The sequence below is a fragment of the Babylonia areolata genome, chromosome 17 (genome assembly GCF_041734735.1).
Source record: "Babylonia areolata isolate BAREFJ2019XMU chromosome 17, ASM4173473v1, whole genome shotgun sequence".
In the NCBI taxonomy this organism is placed as follows: domain Eukaryota; kingdom Metazoa; phylum Mollusca; class Gastropoda; order Neogastropoda; family Buccinidae; genus Babylonia; species Babylonia areolata.
The window spans coordinates 16,253,228-16,274,972 of record NC_134892.1 but is presented as its reverse complement, the minus strand read 5'-3'; the positions used below and the strand labels follow the sequence as shown (position 1 = coordinate 16,274,972).

The following is a 21,745-nucleotide window of genomic DNA, read 5'->3' as shown; positions in this document are numbered from 1 at the left end:
TGAGGCGGAAGAGGGTGTGTGTGTGTGCGCGCGCGCCTGTGTGTTGTTGTGTGTGCGAGTGTGTGTGTGAGGTGGAGTGGGTGTAATCATTCCAAAACATCTAGTTCGTTTTCTTTCTTTTTTTTTTCTTTTTCTGGATCTGGATAAGTGGGTGATTGTGGAAGTATGGCGGGGGGAGGGGGGGGGGGGGTAATTTTAAGAGGGGGGTGCGGGGGGTTGCGCACAGGAGTTGGATGAGTGGTGTTAGCTGGGGGCCGTCTGCCAGAAGCCAGCTGACTTGTCATCAGACACTGTTCCACACCACCCTTGTTCCTATAAAAAGAAAAAGAGTTCACATATATATATGTTTTATATATATATATATATATATAATATATATATATATATAATTGTTCAGTTCTAGATGGTGGCACAACAAAACATCTGCTGTTGTTTACTGCTGATTGTTCAGTGATATTTTGCGTGATACAGTCACTGTAGCATCTAACCTGTATACGACGCTTGTTTTGTTGGTGTGGTTTTAAATACCTATTTGGTGGCAGTGTTACCACCAACCCCTCAACCACTCGACTGAAGGTCAGTCTGAGGTCTTGATGTCTGTCTTGTAGGCCCTGGAGCTGGAGGCCCTGCAACATGGTTGTCATACTGCCTCACTTCCTTGAGTTGTAGTCCCCTGCTATGAAGCAGGCAGCATGATACTGAACACAGTCTAATTTGTCAATGTGGCCTTGATGGTATGGTATTCCATACATTGCCCCATATATAATAAAGAGCACTTCATTATTAATATTATTATCATTATTCCATGATTGATCTGATGAGGGCGGTATATACTGTTCATTTGCTGTGCATGTGACAGTGGCATAGATTCACTTTTAGAAAGCCTAAGGTGGTGTTGGCTTTCTTGGTGGTGCATGTGACATGGTCATGCCATTTGAGGTCATCAGATATCAGGATTCTTCTTCTTCCTCGTTCGCCTCCCATTAGATGAGCAGCCCGGTGTCCTCGATGATGGCTGCCGTCCGTCGCAGCTCCTGCAGGGTGCCGTACAGTTTGGCTTCCACTGCTGTCGGTGTTGTCCAGTACTTCCTCCTGGATGCTGCATGTGTCCTACAGTCTTGAAGGATGTTGTTGGTTGTCATTGGTCCCTCACCACAAGGGCACTCTCCACTCTGTCCAATGCCAAATTTTGTGTGCATGTGGTGGAGCAGGCAGTTGTGTCCAGTCCTCAGGCGGAAGATCTTGACCTGTTCCCATCGTTCCAGCAAATGGTATCTGTCTTCTGGGTTATATTTGGGGTGCTGGAGGCGCCACTTTATTCCTTGTTGTGCCTTGATGATTGTCTTGATTTCATCGTATGACACCAGTTTGTTGGCCTGCTCCTTCTGTGCACCGTCTTTTGCCAGAATGTCTGCTTTTTTGTTGCCTCTGATGCCACAGTGTGCTGGTACCCATTGTATCGCCACTTTCTTCACTCTGGCACTCAGGGCAACAAGGGCTGAAGTGAGATGGTTCTGTTCTTTGCAGCGGGAGTTCTTGAGGGCTTGGAGCATGGAGAGAGCATCTGAGAACACCACCACCTGCCCTGTTGTTCTTGTGGAGTTCTGCGAGACTGTTGTGGCTGCCTCACAGAGGGCTTCTCGCTCAGCTCGGAAGTTGGTGGAGTATTTTCCTGTTGGGATTGCAATTTCTTCATCTCCGTCTTTGTATTGGAGGAAGATTCCAGCTCCACCATCCCTCGTTGCTTCTGTGGCGGAGCCATCTGTAAAGACATGGGTCCAGTCTTCCTGGGGGTACTGGTTGCAGATGTACTCCATGGCCAGGGCCTTCCTTTGGGTGTCTGACTGTGGTCGTCTCTTCTCCACTCCGGGAATGCTGGTGACGACTGTTGGGAACAGCTGCCTCTTCCAAGATGGGTGGGTGACATTTGCTAGGATAGGCTTTGCTTCGTGTTCCATCAAGACTGGGGTTTGTCTTTCAAGGCGTCTTGACTGGTGGATGAAGCTGCCTCTTTTCAGCCGGCTTTTGGTTGGTCTGCTCATTCTGTTGTTCATTGGATGGTTTTCAAGGTGTTTGAATTTTGCTGCCTGGATGAGGATCTTTGTGTCCCTTCTGTCCTCCATTGACTGTAGCCCAGTAGTCTCCTCCGTCTTCAGGATTGGGGTGGATCTCATGGCGCCAGTTATGACACGCTGAGCTTGGTTCTGTATCTTGTTGAGATGGTCGAGGTTAGATTTTGCTGCTGATGTCCCGTACTCAACTACAGGTCGGACTCTCCCCGTATAGAGTCTCTTCAGGATACATTCATCAGCCCCCCAGTCCGTCCCTGCAAGTTTCTTCATGATCGCCAGTCTCAGCTTGGCTACAGCATCTGGTGATCTGCTGTTTCCAAGTGAACCTGTGGTCAAAGGTCACTCCCAGGTAGGTAGGTGTGGGTTCTCCAAGCCTTTGGTTGTTCAGTGTCAGTTTCGCCTCTTGCTTCTTGCTTGATAGGCTGAAGACTGTGTAGGTTGTTTTGCTTGAGCTGGCAGAGACAAGCCATTCCTTGGTCCAGTTGCTGATCTTGTTGAGCGCAGTCTGGGGGTGTACCTGTGCTGTAGTGGTGTACTCTTCAGAGCACCAGAGTACCAGGTCATCTGCGTAGATCGCTCTTCTGACCCCTCTTGGCAGTTCTCTGACGATGTCATCTATGAAGATGAGGAACAGCGTTGGCGAAAGGACTCCTCCTTGTGGTACTCCCTGTCTCAGCACCTTCTTCTTGCTCTTCTGGCCCTGAATCTTGACTCAGGCTTGGCGGTTGTGTAGGTACTGGCTGATCCAGGTGTACATCCTCCCAGACACACCAAATCCAGACAGCAAGCGTGTTCTTCTTTTCTTGGAATGCGTCCTCAATGCTTTGAGTGATGAATGTCATCTGGTCTTGTGTTGATCTGTGTTGGTGGAAGCCTGCCTGTTCAGGGCTCAGCAGCTGATATTCCTCAAGGTGCCAGACAAGCCTAGTGTTGACAAGTCTCTCCATCAGCTTCCTGAGCAGCTTGTATGGCTGATGGGTCTGTAGCTGTCAGCCTTCGACTTGTCCTTTCCCTTTTTGTGAATGGGGATCATGTCTGCTTCCCTCCAACACTGTGGGACTGATCCTATCTTCCAGCTGGAGTTGAAGATTGTTAAAAGGACTGCCTTGCTCTTCATCCCAAGATGCAAAATCATTTCATTTGTGATTCCATCTGGTCCAGGTGGCTTCTTCAGGTTGAGGCTCTGCAACGCTTCCTCAGGCTCTTTCTCTGTGAAAGCTGAGGTCATGACTTTCTCTTGGGGCTCTTTCTCATGAAGTTCACCTTGGGCCCTGTGCACTGCAGCTCTATGTTCAGGAGGGACTTCCAGATTGCTGATGTTTTCATAGACATCTATGAAGTGGTCTGCTGCTTTCTTTCCAGGGAGGTAATTTCCATTCTCTTGTATTGTTATTGTGGTGTGACTTGTTGTTTCGTTGCTGAGGGTTCTAGCCAGTTTCCACAGCTTGCTGCCATCCTTGTCGAGATTTAGGCTTTCAGTTTTCTCTTGCCAGCTTTTTCTTGCAGCTTGTGCACAGGACAGCTTGTATCTGGAGTTACTTCCTTCAGCGCTATGTTGTTCTCCAGTGATGGCTGCTTTTCTGCTCAGTCCCTGGCTTCAGTAACAGCATCTTCCAGATTCTGAAATTCCTCCATCCAGTAGGGCTTGTAGTCTTTGCGTGCTCCTCTAGGGATGGATTCTATAGCAGCTTTCAAGACGGCCTTTGTGAAGTCTTGAACCATCTTGTTTGAGTCCTTCTGCCTGATGTTGATTGGCTTTGTGTATGTATCTGTGAGGGTCTCAAAGAGAGTCCAGTCCGCCTTTCTGTAATTCCAGTGGGGGAAACACTTTGCTTGGGGAGCCTGTAAGCTGAGGTTGATAGAGAGTTTTACAGGTTTGTGGTCATTTCCTCCAAGCTGGTTGAGGACTGTTCTTGTGGTCCTGATGAACAGGTCGTTGGTGACGAACGCTAGATCTGGTGTTGATGTGATCATCCAGCATCTAGAGTAGAAGGTGGGTTCATCATCTCCTTGGTTGATGAGATGAAGATGTGTGTCAGTCTCCCAATTCTCAACTTCTTCACCTCTCCTGTCCGTCTCCTCATAGCCCCATCTCTCTGAGTGACTGTTGAAATCTCCCACCACCACGCAGTTGTTGTCTGGGATGTTCATGTATGTGAGGGAAAGATCACGATCTTGAGGGCAGTAGACATTGTAGATCCTGATGTTGTGTTCTTTAAAGACTATATCAACCCCTTGGATCTCTGCCTGTTGATTGGTGTTGATCTTGAGTTCTTGTGTGGCGACAGAATTCCGCACCAAGACAAGCACCCCTCCTTTGTTTCTTTCCTCATGGTCCAACCTGATGGTCTCATAACCCCTCACTTGAAAGCGATGGTTTACGGTCAAATGTGTCTCTTGGACACATGCAATGTCAATATTTTCTTGGTGCATCCTTTTTGCCAGGCCAAGTTTCTTCTTATGCACCCCTTCTGCATTCCACTGGAGAATGTTGAGTGTTCTGGGTGGTACTGTTTGCTTGGCCCCAGCAGGAGGATGAGGTCTCCTTCTTCTTCGCATGTGCATGTGGAATTTCCTTGTCCGACCACCGGTTGCTTGGGGTGGGCCCCTTTGAGGAGCAGGGCCCAGCTCCCGACCTCCCCAGCAGGTCTCCGGAGGTCGAGCGCCACATCGAGATTCTGTGGACTGCATCATCATGGAAGCATGGATGCGTAGTATAGTGGTTTAATTTGCGCCAGTGGCCCAATACCGCCGTCTTCAGCTGGAGTTTTCTTTCGAGGTGCCTCACCCTTAGCTCATGGCCCGTATGTCCTGCCCTGTGAGCACAGGGGGGATTGTTTCTCTGAGGGTCCCACCCCAGGGCTAGAGGTTATAATGCGCCTCTTGACCACATGATGAACTCGTCATAGGACACATGGGGTATTTCAGTGAAGACAATAGTGCCACCTGTTGACCCACCCTGTCCTGGTAGGAACATCGCCAGTTGGTCCGCGGCTGCTTATTCGGCCAGACAAGTCTGACTTATATCACAGCAAACCCCCATATCTGAGGGCTGTTCCCCTATCCCCACCCGGGGACCTGCTGGGTTGGGGATGGTTGCCCCACTACTGAATTGGAAGCAGCCTGGTCCCGGAGATATCAGGATGTCTAAGTATGGATTTTTGTCCACCTCCTGCATGATTTTGTTATTAAGGCTGTACATACAGGTTGTCATCGCCTTCTTGTTGAAGATGTAACACTTCTTTGCATTGACCTGCATTCTGTTAGTGTCGGCCCAGACTTCTAGGTGCTTGAGATCTTCTTGTAGTGTGATGTGGTCTCTGAAGTTCTTGATTTCCTTATACAAATGGCAGTCATCTGCAAACAGTCACATCTGATATTAGACTGTTGTCAGCAGATCATTTATGTGGCACAGGAAGAGAAGGGGTCCAAGGACAGTATCCTGGGGGACTCCTGATTCCACCCTGACTTCCTTGAAGGTCTCATCATCTAGAACTACACTCATAGTCCTGTTTGTCAGGAAATTCTTTATCCATCTATGTGTTGTCCCTTTGACACCATAGTGGGAGAGTTTGTGGAGTAGCTTCTGGTTGGGGACAGTATCAAATGCCTTGCTGAAGTCAAGAATGGTGAGGTCAACCTGTGCACCATTGTCGTAGGACTGTGTAAGCTCCTGGATGGTGTTAAGTAGCTGTGTTTCACATGAGAAATCTGCTTTAAAGCTGTGGTTCAGTTCTGACTTTGTGCTGGTCAAAATACTGGTGCAGGTGGTGGTAGATGATGTCCTCCAGAAGTTTGCAGCAGACAGATATAAGGGAAATGGTACAGTAGTTTTCAGCTAGATGTTTGTCAGATTTCTTGAGTTGAAAGCACAGGAGGTGTTTGCTGTACGCAAATCCTGGGGAAGTTGGCCAGTGTCCAGTAAGTTTTGACAGATGATTCTCAACACTGGCGCAGTCAATTATGCAGTTCTTCAATACTGCATTGGGTAGGTCAGGCACAGAAGCTTTGGCAGGATTGATGTTCTTTAATAGTTTGAGCACCTCTGGGTTATCCACTGTGATGTCTTGTGTCTGGATATGATGGTTCATCCATGGGGGACAGTGGTGCACTATCCACTTTTTTGGTGAAGACACTCTGGAACTGGTTACACACACACGCACACACACACACACACACACACACACACACACACACACACACACACACACACAGAGAAAGAGAGAGAGAGGGAGAGTTCACACTCTCTTTGTATCCTGGGCACCGCTCCTTGCAGAAAGAACTGAGGTAAATACCAAGACCAGTAAAAATTAAAATATATAAAAATATCAACAACAGTAGGCTCTTCATGTCTTAAAAGTTGTATTCTTAAAAAGCAGCAAATTTTCGCTGTAAAAACAGCTTCTTCAGGCAAGGGTCACTCTTCCACCCTGGAAGAGCTATGAAGAGCCTACTGTTGTTGATATATATATATATATATATATATATATATATATATATATATATATATATATACCATGTGTGTGCTTGTATGTATGTATAAATAACTAATTTATATATGGATCCAGCAACGTGTGAATAGAATACACAGTAACATTTGCATTTCACAAGGTTTTTTAGTTTTGCACACTTCTTGCTGTGGTAATTTTCTGTTCCGGAACCGAATGCAGGGATATATTTTAATAGCCCCAGCCATGCAGTGGTAAACAAATTAACAAAAAAAAACCCCAAAAAACATCATGACAGTTGCTCATAAAAAATGAAGAAGATCAAGGAGGTAAGCATGCACACAGGCATGAATCTACACACACACACACACACACACACAAAAAAAAAAAAGAACACCGAATCTCTGTGAAAATTGGCTATATCACAAATTTTTAAAACATCAAAAGACAGTTGTTTCTATTCTTATATCTTTAGATATCTGCTTGTCATCTCTCATTGACACTGATTATCTCTCTGATTTCTTTTTGTTTTTGTTCATACAGTCCATCTCAGAATCTCCATGCAGTTCTTCTGATAATCAGATTCTTTGTGTTTGTTGTTTCAGAACAAAATCCTTTGCTAAGCGTGCTCTTTCCTTTCAGGGTCCAGCCATCTGAACAGCCTTCCATTTCACTCACTGAGCCCTGTGCCTGAGCATTGCTCTGTCGTCCAAAGTCGTCTCATTAAAACTATCCCTACATTTGCGTAAACTGCATTTGATTGATTGATATGGATACTTATATAGCACCCATCCTCAGTCGGAGACCAAGCTCTAAGTGCTTTACAAACACGGGGCATTTGCACAACAGGCTGCCTACCTGGGTAGAGCCGACTGACAGCTGCCACTGGGTGCTCATAGTCCGTTTCCTGTGTCATTCAGTCAGATTTCACACATACACACTCAGACATGCAACAGTTTATGTGTATGACCGTTTGTTGTTGTTTTCGGGGGTATGCATGCTGGGTATGTTCTTGTTTCCATAACCCACCGAACACTGACATGGATTACGGGTGGTTTTTGATCTTCTGCATGTCTACATTTAATATGGAGAAAAAAGCATGGGGGGGGGGGGGGGGGGTTGGCATCAGTATGGAAATCTGCCAAGGTTGCAAACTCCCAAAGACACTCCACTTCCTCAGCCTCTTTCAAATCGTTTTCTGAAGATCCATCTATTTAAGCAGTACAAAACTGCATCATATCCATACATGTGTGAAACTGAACATGTGTGTGTGTGTGTGAGCAAGTGAGCTGGCCATGTTTCATATCTGTCTGAAGTTTGTGTAAACTGATTTTATTATTTTGTTATTTATAAATATTGATTTTGTTTTTCTTTTTTGGTTTTGTTTTGTTTTTGTACATTTAGATGGCTTTGAGCTTTGTTTGAGAAAAAATGCTGGATAAGTTAATCTGATAAGTGTTGATTAGTAGTAGTAGTAGTATTTTATCATATAATTTTGTAGTTTGTTTCAATTATTTGTTTATTTGCATGTGTGTGTGTGTGTGTGTGTGTTTTAGATTTGTTTGTTATTTCCAATTTTAATCTGTAAATGTTGTATACAATGTTTCTTCAAGGAATGTTTAGCAGGAACTGTTTTATCATGTAATCCCATTGTTTGTTTTTTTCAATTGTTAACCTGTGCTTGTGTGTGTGTGTGAGTGAATGTGTGAGTGCATGAGTGAGCAGTGTGTTTGTATATGCATGCATTTGTGGATGCATACGTGTGCGAGCGAGTGTGTGTGTGTGTGTCTTTATGTGCATGGGTGCATATGTGTGTCTTTAAATTGTCTACATTGTTTTTGTTTTCATTATTTCTAGTTTTGTCTTTTTATATCTGATACGTCACTTAATGGAGTGATGGCCTAGAAGTGACTCATCCGCCTAGGAAGCAAGAGAATCTGAGCGCGCTGGTTCGAATCACGGCTCAGCCGCTGATATTTTCTCCCCCTCCACTAGACCTTGAGTGGTGGACTGGATGCTAATCATTCTGATGAGACCATAAACCGATGTCCCATGTGCAGCATGCACATAGCACACGTAAAAGAACCCATGGGAACAAAAGGGTTGTTCCTGGCAAAATTCTGTAGAAAAATCCACTTTGATAGGAAAAACAAATAAAACTGCACGCAGGAAAAAATATTAAAAAAAATGGGTGGCGCTGTAGTGTAGCGATGCGCTCTCGCTGGGGAGAGCAGCTCGAATTTCAAACAGAGAAATCTGTTGTGATAAAAAGAAATACAAATGCAAAATACAAAATTTACTAATGACATGATCTGTTTTAATTGTTCTCTCTTATTTATGTTTCAAGTTAAATGTGTATGTTTGTTTGGGGATGTGTGATTAGATGCTCTGAGTGCTATTGATAGAGCTTCAAGAATATGCACTATATCAAGATGTCTTAATAAATATATAAATATTATTATTTTATCCATCTTCAGCTGAATCATACTGCTTTGGTTTATTAGGAATATGAAGGAGAGAGAAATGAACGAGAAGAGCGACATGGTCAAGGGAAAGCAGTTTTGCCAAATGGTGACAAGTATGAAGGGATGTACGAGAATGGAAAACGGAATGGTCAAGGCTTTTACAAGTATGTCATGTTACAGCTGGCTCTGGGTATCACTGTCCTTTCATAATCCATTTTCAAATGTTTGTGAGTAGGTGTGTGTGTGTTTGTTACTGTGTGCATTTGCACATGAATGCATTTGTGTGAGTTTGTGAATAGATCTGTGTATGTTTGTGTGCATGTATTATGTGTGTATGCATATATCATGCACATACACTTTACTGCATGTGTGCCTGCTTTGCATCCATGTGTGTGTGTATGTTTGTGTGTGTGTGTGTGTGTGTGTGTGTGTGTGTGAAGATTCACTCGATCATTGTTTTGTAAGCATTGCTGGAAATGATCGAGCACAGTACTCCAGCAGGTGTAATGAACTGTGCAGACTTATTTGACACATTTAGAAAGGAACACTGACTCGCTCAGTGATTGACCAAGTCAAAAGCCAAATGGGACTAAACAGTGAATTGTCCAGTTTCAAGGCAGTGTACAATCGTCTATTTTTTGTTTGTTCTTGTGTCAGCCAAATTAAAACTGTTCTGTCTCAGGTTTATCAAGTCCATGCACATGCCCACAAAACAGATGAACTTGTAATCCAGTGTGAGGGTTGATCGAAAAGATTCTTGTGGACTGAAGGGTGTCAGGCTGATTTATTGTAGTTTGAGAATGGCACACTGAGCAAAGCGAAGTGAGGTTGAATCAGACTTGTGACAAGTTGTGTGTGTGTCAGACACATGGTGTACTTTTTGTGCCCATGATGTGTCGCATGAAGATGAGACTTCGGCAGACCAAGCAGCCTATGGATGGATGGTTGTGAAGTGTTGGTTCAAGATGCCATTCCAGACATTTCCAGATATAAATTTTGTTACGTAGTTCAGTCTTCTGAACAGTGCAGACTTGGGAGACTGGAGGGAGATCAGTGAGAAAGAGAATTGAATGATTGAAGCATTTTCCCGTTATTTATGTGGGTTTTTTTTGGGTTTTTTAAAATGTGTTTCCATGTCATTACATATATATTTTTTATGTATAATTAGCTTCATCCATTTCCACATTGATGTATGTCAAATATTTGTGGTTCTGTTTTTGAACTATTATCGGCAGATTCAAGAATGGGGCCCGCTATACTGGCGACTACTTAGCAAACAAGAAGCAAGGGCAGGGAACATTCATCTACCCTGATGGATCCAAATATGAAGGTGACTGACTTAATAAGAGTTCAGGTTTACTTTCTTTGTCAGGTGGTGACATCAAAGCAAAAAAAAAAAAAAAGAAATTCCTTCTAGTTTTTGATGAAATGGGTAAAAAAAAATTAAAAATTAAAAAAAAAGAAAGAAATAAAATGGCTATTCTTCATTTTATTTATGAACATTTTATAAAAATATTTATCTTGACCCAGACTGAGCAAGCTGCATGGAGCATGTTTAAGAACAGAGGGTTGACAAGAATTGAAGGACCACCATGGAAACTTGCACGCTGTTCTTTTTTGGGGGGGCCTGGTGAAATGCTGCTGAACTCTGGGCAAACAGTGGTGTGTGTGTGCAGCCAGTGTGTCCCCACTACAGGCACTCACAGCCAGTAATGCTTTCCTGCAAGGGCACTTCCTTTTTTTTTTCTTTCTTTTTTTTTTTTTTAACAATGAAAAATGACAGCTATCACTTACAAACTGTCACAACTGTCAATTTTAGCAAACACATTTTTCAGGCTATTCGTGGTGCATGTGTGCTTGAAACAGTGTGTTCAGTGAGAGGTCTGTGGTAAACCATTAGTTGTCTGTGTAATTGAGATCATCTCTGATTTTTCAAACAATTTGTGAAAACATACCTGCTTTTATGATATGGTCCATAACTGTTTGGGAAGTCTGTGTCATAGTCTGATAAACTGGCTTTTGGTGAACTTACACCTTTTTGTGGTACATCTCATCAACCAGCATCTTAATTGAAAAGAAGGAACACACACACACACACACACACACACACACACACACTTCTTTTTTAAATAGTGCCAATGGAAATGTTTGTGAGCAGAAACTTTCTTCAATAAATTGACAGTGTAGACTTCTTAGTAAACTTATTGTTTAAAAAAACCACAACAATCTGAGTACAAAAGCTATTAGTATACAATTTGACAGAAACATGGAACAGCAAAACCTACCAGCCCTGCATCAACACCCCCTCCCCCCCCAAAAAGACAACAAGGAAACAAAACAAAAAACAACACCCAAACCACCTGCATACTCAATAATTAAGTTAATTACTAATTAGCATGTGTGCATGAGGTATTTGTCCTGATGTGGAGCAGTATAATAGTGGTAATGTACCCAGCTATGAAGCCAGTGTCAGTGGGTTTGAGTCCCTTATACTGACTGGGATTTTTACTTTTCCCTTCCACTATACCTCCTTGAGTGGTGTTTTTGATGCTAGTCTTTCAGATGAGACAATGAACGGAGGCTCCATAAGTAGCATGCACTTGGCGCATGTATCTGGCAAAATTTTTGTAGAAAAATGCTTTCTAATACTGGTTGTAAAAAAAACAATACACTTGCAGACAGAAAAAAAAAGAAAAGAAAAATGTATGGATGGTGTTGCACTGTGGAAGCACACTTTTCCAAAGGGAGAGCAGGCCAGATTTTCGCTTGAGAAATCTTTTGTGAAGATAAAAAAAAGTGATGCGATAAGAAACAAATTTTTTTTGTGCATGTATGGTGCTGCTGCTGCTGATAGATTTTGCATGTACCGTGGCCCGACGCAATACGGTGGCTTCACCCACTTCATTGTGGAATGCCAGAGGTCTTCCCTGTCTCCAGGAAATTCTGTGCTAGAAATTACATGTACTTCTTTTCTGTTACTCTCTTTGTTTCTGTGGTTTACTTCCTTCATTGTTGTTTACTTTTTCTGCCTTCTCAGTCCATTCCCTTTTCGGTTGTTTTTTTCAGCAAGCCGTCATGTATATGCTTTTTTCTCTTTTTACTGCTGTTCATGATATACCATCTGTGCCGTTTTGCCCTGGTGATTAGGTGGTAATATTGAAAACACTGGGATGGGCACTAGTTGTCCATTCTGCAATGTTATTTGCCTATAATTATGGCCTTTTGAAGTATTTTTGTCTGTAGCTTTGAAGGCGTTTTTTGTTGTTGTTGTTGTTGTTGTTTCCCTGTTTCTTATGTTTTTATTTTTATCTGGGGGTGATAAATTAAGCAGCCGAGTTTTGTTTGCCTAAAGGAGTAGTCTTTTTATGTATTTTTTATGTATTTTTGTCTGTAGCTTTGAAGTATTTTAATCATTTTTAAAACGTTTTTGTGGTGGGTTTTTTTTGTTTGTTTTTTTTAATCTGGGAATGATAAATCAAGGAGAAGTGTAATGTCCTCAGTACAGCTGAGATTTATTTGCCTGTAGTTTAATTGTTAGAATAATGTCCTGAACTGTTTTTTTTTTGTTTTTGTTTTTTTCTTGTTTATTTTGTTGTTGTTTTTGTTGTGTGTTTGTTTCAGATGTGATAGTGTTTTGTGTTTAACGCTGTCAAGTTTTTTGATTTAGTTGGGCAGCTGTGGTGAGGCCCTCTGAGGTGGGCTGGACTGTGATGAGCAACAATGTGAAATGTGCAATGTGAAGGTGGGTGGGTGGAGGACCAGCACTTTGGCTTTGGGAAGTACTACTACGTGAACGGCGACACCTACGAGGGGGAGTGGCAGCACCACCTGCGGCACGGGCGTGGCACCTACACCTACGCTGCCACCGGCACCAAGTACAACGGCATGTGGAGCGAGGGCAAGTGGCAGGGGCATGGAGAGCTCATCCACACCAACCACAAATACGTGGGCACCTTCAAAGAGGGCAGAGTGAGTCCTGTCACAGGGGTGGGGGAGAGGAGAGGTGGGGGGGCTGTGCTGATATCTGTTTTCATATGTACAGCAGAGTTAGTCTACTACAGAGATGGTGGGGGGATGGGGGTGGTATTGATATTCATTATCATACTGTATAATTTGTCCAGTTACAATAGGGATTGGGGCAGGGGGTATTGATATTTATTATCATACTGCAGAATTAGTCCTTTCACAAGAGGGAGGGAGGAAGTGGGCTATTGAAATATATCATCATATGGCAGTTAGTCCAGTCACTGTTGGGATAGTGGGGAGTGGAGGTTTGATATTTATGATCATACAGCAGAGTTAGTCTGGTCACTACAGGGTTGAGAGGAGTGCAGGTTTGATATTTAGTATCTTATTCAGAGTTACACAATAGAGGTCTTGATGACCGTATGTTATCACACATCTGCTTTCACGGATGTTGATCAGTCTTGCTTCTTTCCAGATGAGTGGGGCTGTTAGCCCTGGCTGGCTTGTTTAATGTGGGCCTGAAAGCAGTGCTGCTGTGGAATGATGATGATGACTGTTATTTTGTCTGGAACATTTCTTCGCTTGTGTGTGCAGATGGAGGGGAAGGGCAAGTATGTCTTTGACATCGGCTGTGAGCAGCAGGGAACGTACGTCTCTATTGAACAGGTGACAGGATTGCTTCACCCTCATGCACATCGCCTGAAAACACACACACACACACACACACACACACACACACACACACACACACACACAGAGAAAATTAAGGTACTCTATTCTATATCTTTATTCTATGGATCAATTTCTGTATCTTTCATTTGTGTGTGAGTGTGTCTGTTTTTATGTGTTTTGTGTCTGTGACAGTGTCTGTATTATTGTAAAGCAATTTGAGTGCTTTGAAAGCTACATATAAATGTACTATGATTATATTACCATTTTTACACACACGCACACACACACACACACACACACACACACACACACACACACACACACACACACACACATACACACACACACACACACACGCATGCACATGTGCATTCATGCATGTACACACACACACACACACACACACACACACACACACACACACACACCACACCACACGCACGTAAGCACGCACACACGCACACACACACACACACACACACACACACACACACACACACACACACACACACATACATACACTCACACTTTCAAGACACATGCACAACAGACACTTACACACAACAAACAGCAACAACTCGCCTTTCTGAACTCTCAACAGTTTTGGAGTTTTTCGTACTTTTTTAGCAATAACTGTGCAGCAATTTTAAAATGCTTATAAGATGTGCATTCATGGACCAAACTTCATGTGTTATGTATCAGTGTATCAGAATAAAACAAACTTTAAAAATATGACATTTTTAAAAATGCTTGTGGAACATAGTCATTTGACCTTTAACCTCTGTTGCTAAAAATAGAAATTTTTAGTATTTTCAATATTTTTCACATTCTCACTGAACAAAAATCCAAGATGTTGAGTTCAAGTTCACAATTTTAACTTAAATTGAGAAATCGATCATTTTTCTTTCATCTGAAACAAAATTCACAGTGCTGTGTCAAAAACTACATGTTCAGTGCTATGAATAAAATCATAACTATATTTCCTGATTGATTACTATAAATCACATGTCATGTACACCACAACAGACATCTTGTTTTGCAGAAAACAAATACAAGGGTTTAGACGGTTAACACTAATGTAGCACCCCACGGATACAAGAATATATATTATTCACAAACTACAGCCAGTTTCTTTCTTCAAACAATGTCTTTGCTGATATTGTTGCTGAAAATAGACCGACCACCTCCACCTTTTTACCTTGTTACCTGTTTTAACAAGTGAAACAGCTCCTTTGGTTCTTTGGATACACAATGAGTTATGAAGAAAATGTCAAAGATAAACCGATTTGTTTTTACCCATGTTTTTTTTGTTTGTTTTGTTTTTTTTTTTTTTTGTGTTTTTTTTAAAGATATATAAAGAATGTACAGAAAAGATTCTGAGGAAGAAACTATGAAAGAAATGTACGAGACAAGCAAACCCAAGCATACATATATCTTTATGAGTCATCACCCTTCCATTCTGGCTTTTCCCTGTTATAACACCATTGGAAATAACAAACTGAACATGCTTGTTTCAGAAGTCATCACTTCCTTGTAGGAAAAAAAAAAAACAACAACAAAAAAACAGACCCCCTACCCTATCATCATTGCATTTGTGTCCCACACGTATACATGCGTGACCTTACCTACATGAAAACTCAGAAGGCAGCTCCTGCCATCCACAAAGCACAGGTGGTTTCCACAGCTAGGTTACACACATCACATTTTTTGTTGTTGTTGTTCTCTCTCTCTCTTTCTCTCTCTCTCTCTCTCTCTCTCTTGTTAACAAGGAAAATGGAATGTTTAATGAATATATTACTATTAGATGCTTCTGGAACTTTTCATGTTCACCCAGGCTTGCAAGCTGTCTAATCACTTTTTCAGTAATTGACCATATCTGTCATGTCTCTGTAATTCTGGAATGTCTGGTTTATGTTTTTTTCTGAAATCTTAAAATAAAACAAAAGCATTTACTCGTGCAATGTCAATGAAAAAAATGTTTTCCACCATTGTTTGTTTTGTGTAATGCATTGTATTTGTTGATTAACTGATCAGTTTTGTCCACCCCACCCATATTTTTTATTGTCTTTGACTAGTTGTGGCTGTCTAACATTGATTTTTCTAAACTTCCCAGAACCTTTGCTCTGATAAACAAAGCTGGATCTATTCACTGTATGAGCTGCTGACAGAAATGAAACAGTTCTGTTGTCTCCCCATTGCATAGAAAGTATTTCCACTGGCTGCAAATATTGGTTGATTCAGCCCATGTTTTGACATCCTCCGAGTTGACTCTAGGTTCAGAAGGGGAGAGAGGGTTCTGTGATCCTGGATCCTCTCTGTTGTAACCTCCATTTCTGTAACAAAAAGCGAAAATCACATTTTATCAGCTGATAAAAAGGTGCACCAAAACTAATGCACACACTCACACCCCCCCCCCACCCCCACCCCCTTTCCTCGCACACACACCCACCCACACATATGTACATGTATTAGCCATTGGCATTACCATGTCGCGCACACACACACACACACACACACACACACACACACACACACACACACACACACACAACCTTGAATGCAAGGGAAAAAAGCACACACACATACACACACACAACCTTGTATGCAAGGGAAAAACACACACACACACACACACACACACACACACACACACACACAAACTTGACACACTTTCATACACAACCTTGTATACAAGGGGAAGAAAGAGCGCGCGCGCACACACACACACACACACATGCACATGCACACGCACATGCACACACAAACTGTCATGTGAAAAATACATAAATCATGGGCACACATGATTATAACCAGCGTAGCATCAATACAGTTAGTACAACTGCTCAGTTTGTCTTGAATTCTCATAGCGAAGCACTTGCTCGTCTGCAAGCAGAAACTGGGTTAGTCTGCTAGATCCAGCATTTGACGTGTCGAAACAGAATTACATGTTTATATGTTATTGACTGTCAAATGATCAATGAGACACATACAAGCTAAGCAGACAAATAATTTCCAGTGACCAGTTTTCATCATTTTTGTATCACAACGGTGATATTTTTAGTTAACTGAGATCGAGTGATGAAAACAAAACACTCGTGCATGGCATCGTCTGCTGTGGTCTGGAATCGACGAAGGGAGATGGGGTCTTCGTCTGTGTCACTGTCAGACATGGCATCCTGTAGCTCCCAGGTGCCTTTATTGGAGCTGTCGAAGACTTAGCTTCCCGAGAAAGAGTCATTTGAAGTCATATTGCAGGAAAAATTGGCGACCACATGCTGGGTCAAATGTTAGAATTCAAGGTGGCGTCAGAAGCAAAAGCATGTTTTTCCTTTCGCGTAGATTCAGGACAATAATTCTTTAAAATAATACTTTTGTTCATGATAAATGCGTCTGTTTAGGCTTATTTTAGTGAACGGTTGCTTTTATTAACAAACAGGTGTTGTTATATATGATAATTTCCGAAAATTTTCTGTCGATCACCAGTGATAGAAAATCAAGGGGAAAAAACTGAAGGGAGTTAACCCTGCACAATTCCTACCCTCACTACCACCACAAAGAAAGAAAAAGGAAAAAAGAAGAAATGAAACAAGATAGACATGACAAGAAAAAAACAAAAATCTTTAATAACACATGATAGGGAGCTGTCTGTCTCAGCAATATAAAATTGAAGGATATAACTCAAGAACAGGATCGACAATAAATGACTTTAACACAAAAGTGGCTACCCTCTCAGACTTTGTTGCAAGACACTCTGTAGAGTTGTCTCAATCAAGGTTAAAATGTTTACCACAATTACTACCTGACAAAAAAATATGTTCAATATCTTGAAGGTTGTCTGTAAGGGTGAAACAGTCACCAGTCATTTGCTAATTTGTTTTGTTTGGCTGTCTTGTTTAATTGATGATGATAGTGATATTGGTGATTATTGTTGGGGGGGTTTGTGTGTGTGTGCGTGTGTTTTTTGTTGTTGTTGATTTTTTCCTTTGAGTTCTTCTTTTCCCAAATGTATTTACATTATATTTGTAAATTATGAAATGCTTGTTTTTTTTATATCAATTTTTTTTGGTGGTGGTTCTTTTTTTCTATGTGTCCATTGTATCATGAAGAAATGTCATTAAAAAAAAAAACTTATAAAAAAAAAAATTGTTCAAACCCACAGGAGAGGGAAGACCAGGATGAAGAAGAAGGCCCCCCACCTGTGATCAGTGTATGGAAGGCAGGGCCCATCACAGCCGTCACCCTGAAGGATGAAGAGGAGGAGGAGGAGGAGGTGGAGGAGGAGGCACCAGCAGAGGAAGCACCAGCAGGGGAGGGGGAACAGGGGGAGGGGGAAGGCGAGGATCAGGACAAGCCGGCAGAAGGAGAGGGTGAGGGTCATGTGTCTAGGGGATGGAGGAGTGGAGCTATTGGAGGCGTGTGTGTGTGTGTAGCGGATGAAGGGGTGGGGTGCTGGGGGGTATGAGCATGTGTTTGGAAGGGCTGTGTGCATGGGGGGGGGGGGGGGGTCATGTGTGTATGTGTCTGTGTAGGGAAGGTTATGTGCATTTGTGGGTGTGTCTGAAGGGAAGGGTTGTGTGCATGCATTGTGTGTGTGTGTGTGCGTGTGTGAGCATGTGTATAAAGAGGGTGTTTGTGTGTGTGTGTAGGGGGACGTTGTGCTTGTGTGTATGAAAGGAGTTGTGTGTGTGTAGGGTGCGTGTGTGAAGGGGAGTTGTTTCCAAGTGTGTGTGTGGTGGGAGAGAGAAAGAGAAATGTGAGAGCTATGTGTGAGTGGAGCTGCACAGATGCAGGCATGTGTCCTGTTTGTGTGATCAATATTGTGTGTGTGTGTGGAGAAGAGGGGGCTGGGTATGTGGGGCATATGCGTGGGTGACGGAGAGAGGAGGGGTGTGTCTTTGAGGGGGAGTGTACATATGTGTTTGTGCATGTATGTATGCTGTGTGTGAAAGAGAGGGTGTATCTGTGTTTGAAAAAGAAGAGTCAAGTCAAGTCAAGATTTTATTTCATGATGGTAAATTGAATAAGCAACAATTGCTTTTTTACATCAAGCCATCAATGAAAATAATAATTTTAAAAAAATTAAAGAGAAGGGAAAAGAAAGAAAAAAATAGAAGAAAAAATAGGGGAGAGAGAGAGAAGAAACAAGCAGATGAAGAGCAACAACAACAACAAAATGCATATATATATACAAGAATATTGTGATAAAGAAATACACAATTGCATTTCCATTTCACACACGCACACACACACACACACACACACAAAGTAGAGAGGGGAGTGTTGGTGTATGTCCATGTGTGTGTGTGAATGAGGGGAGGGTGTGTGTGTATGCACGCACGTGTGCGTTGCTGTTGAGTGAAAGGATGTGCATGTGTGTGTATGAAGGATGTGTATGACTATGAGCATGTGTGGTCACATATGGGCGAGTAGGGAGATTTGAATGTGTTTGTGTGTGTGAGTGTGTATTTGGTTCAAGAAAGTTCCACATTTTCTTGTGTATGTGCTAAGAAAAGTTATTTTATGTAATAACATTGTTTGAGCTTACATATTTTTACAAGCTGTTTTGTGTACAACTACACTTGCATAAATATTTGTGAGTTTGTGAATTCACACATGTGTGTACGTGAATTTTACATGATTAATTAATAGCATCATGTTGTTGTTTTTGATTGATTTGACCTTCTTATTTTCATGTTTGTGACAGACATAATGTCAGCCCTTGCACTTAAGATTCTGCTGCAGAACTGATAGGTAAACACAACAACAAAAATCAAACAGCTGCATATACCCATTGAAAAGGATACATATGGTGCTGGGCGTGTATCAGTGTGTGGGGACAGGGGTGTTGATGTATCACTGCTTGCAAGAAGCTTGGCGGATTGGGGTTGGGGGTGCCTTTTGATGGGACTGAGCTTGAAAGCATGCATGTTTAGTCTTCCACATCGCGGGGAGGCAGGGAGAAAAAAAAGGAAAAAAGTGAGCTGTTGGAATATCTGACAGTGACACGCAGGCAGACTGGTGTGATGAAATGAATAATGGTTCTCTGCAAATAATGCACTGACATCTCCATCCCTTCTCTTTTTTTCTTCTTTTTCATATTCCTGAGATGTGTGGCCATCTTTTTCCCCTGTGGTTTATGCAGTTCTTAGTGTTTCTGGAGGCAGTGCATGTCACTGGGAATTCTGGCATGTCCATAAACCTTAAAACAAACATGGAGACTTGATTCATAGTCTTCATATTTTTGTAATATGTATGTGTTTACATGTGACACTGGCATCATGACAGATATACTTATCTCTTGATCTAGAAATAAGAATGGTTTTCAGCCACATTGTCTGATTGCCAGCATCACCAAGATTCATTTCTCCAGCCTGCAGATCAAAATTTGATGCTCTCTTACAGCTCACCTGATCACACCTTTCTTTTGGTTTGGAATGTTAAACTCTCATGAAGATTTGATCCTCCAACCTCCAGACCAGAGTCTGATGGTTCACCTGTATCATGCCATGGAACACTAAGCCTCTGATACATTGCTTCAGCACTGCCTGCTCTGTCTGCATCCCCATGCGGTGTGTGAGCTGGCTTTGGTGATGTCAGTGTGGGTGGCAGGCAGTGTGTGGTTTCTGTATTTTAGCAACTTGTATTCTAAAGAAATGTATTTTAGCATGTTAACAGCCTTGTGTGTGTTGGGTCAGGATGACGCATCACATGAAAATGATCAACAAAGTAGCAGCTTGTTCAAAGCAAGAGGAGTGTTTTTTTCCAGGCTCTCCAAAAGACAGTCGGGGGGAAAGGACACATGTCTGACACATCCTGAGGGATGGCTCTTACCAGCTGCTGTGCAGGGCCTGGATTATCGGGATCTGAAGTCCAGGAATGAGTGAAAGTAGAAACCTTTTGGAAACTTGATCTTGTGCAGAAAGAGGAGTAACCCTCTCACAATGTCAGAGAAACATCCTGTGAAAACCTGCATGTGTACGTGTTGAAGGTTTTTTTCTGTGGTTGACAGCTGGAGATGGCCAGACTGGTAAACTCCACAACACAGCATGAAAATTCGCCATCAGTTTTCCTCGATGGGGTGTTTGAAGTTCCTTTACTGATCTTTGCAAGCACATTTCGGTAAAGATCTGGAAAATATTTTCTCTCTTCCTTCGGTAAGGTAAACATTATCTCCTTTCTAGTGTCATTCACAGGCATTCTTTGCTTTATGCTGGCAGAAGGACTTCAGGATGCGGTAGATGACTAACACTGAATGGCCTTTGTTCTGTTGTTGTTTTTGCAGCACACTCTGCTTGAGATGATAGGCTGCAAGTTTATTTCTAATGCATTCTTTATGTGTATATCCTTCAAGCATGCCTTTATTCACAGTAAATGCGTGCTTATTCTCCAGTTGCTTTCAGCTTAAATTGTTACTTATAAGTGTTTGATGTAACAATGAGTATGATGTAACAATGAGTATGATGTAACGATGAGTATGAGGCTGCCAACCATTGATTTTTTTTTATCTAATTGACTCACTTGTGTAAACAAAGTAAGTCTGTGATATAATCCGGTGTTCGGTTGTCTGTGTGTATGTCTGTGTGTCCATGGTAAATTTTAACATTGTCATTTTCTCTGGAAATACTTTGTCTGCCAGTACCAAATTTGGCTGAATCATACTAGGAAATCAAATCTTCACAGTCATACAAATAACAGGTTGTAAGTTTCCGGAATTAAGGCATATTTCTGGATCATTAATGGTTTATTTGATTAAAGCACCTTCCAGAATCCAAAAACACTATTTACCTCTTCCCACTTGCCAGAACGTAGGCTGTGTTTGGGAAGAAGGAACGACATTGTTTTTCTTTTTCACAATTACAAGAAAAGAAATACAAATTCTGGACAGAACACATACAGTGACACCAACTACACCATCAACATATTTACTGCATATGAATATTCTAAAGTGGATACCGAATTAACTGGAATGAACATAAAAGAAGAATTGAATCAAACATTTCTTTCAGTTTCAGTCAGCCTGTTGTCGGACTGGTTTATGTTGATCTATAGATGTTTCAGTGTGCCTGAGGCGATGTCTCCTTTCCAGCCAAATTAAAAGATATTTATATTGTGCTAAAAAAAA

The 21,745-nt window shown here is 42.1% G+C and overlaps 1 protein-coding gene across 2 annotated transcripts in view; it reads left to right on the top strand.

The window, feature by feature from the left end:
• The window catches only part of LOC143291683 (radial spoke head 1 homolog), a 28,002-nt gene that overhangs the window by 437 nt on the left and 5,820 nt on the right, over positions 1-21,745 (top strand). The window contains exons 2-7 of one of the 2 annotated variants that reach the window (XM_076601696.1): positions 9,025-9,149; positions 10,221-10,315; positions 12,728-12,954; positions 13,546-13,617; positions 17,783-17,990; positions 19,328-19,374. In XM_076601696.1, the coding sequence (XP_076457811.1) occupies positions 9,025-9,149; positions 10,221-10,315; positions 12,728-12,954; positions 13,546-13,617; positions 17,783-17,990; positions 19,328-19,371 (771 nt within the window). In that variant the 3' untranslated portion in view covers positions 19,372-19,374. The remainder of the gene's footprint in view (positions 1-9,024; positions 9,150-10,220; positions 10,316-12,727; positions 12,955-13,545; positions 13,618-17,782; positions 17,991-19,327; positions 19,375-21,745) is intronic. The other variant, XM_076601694.1, reaches the window with a different exon arrangement.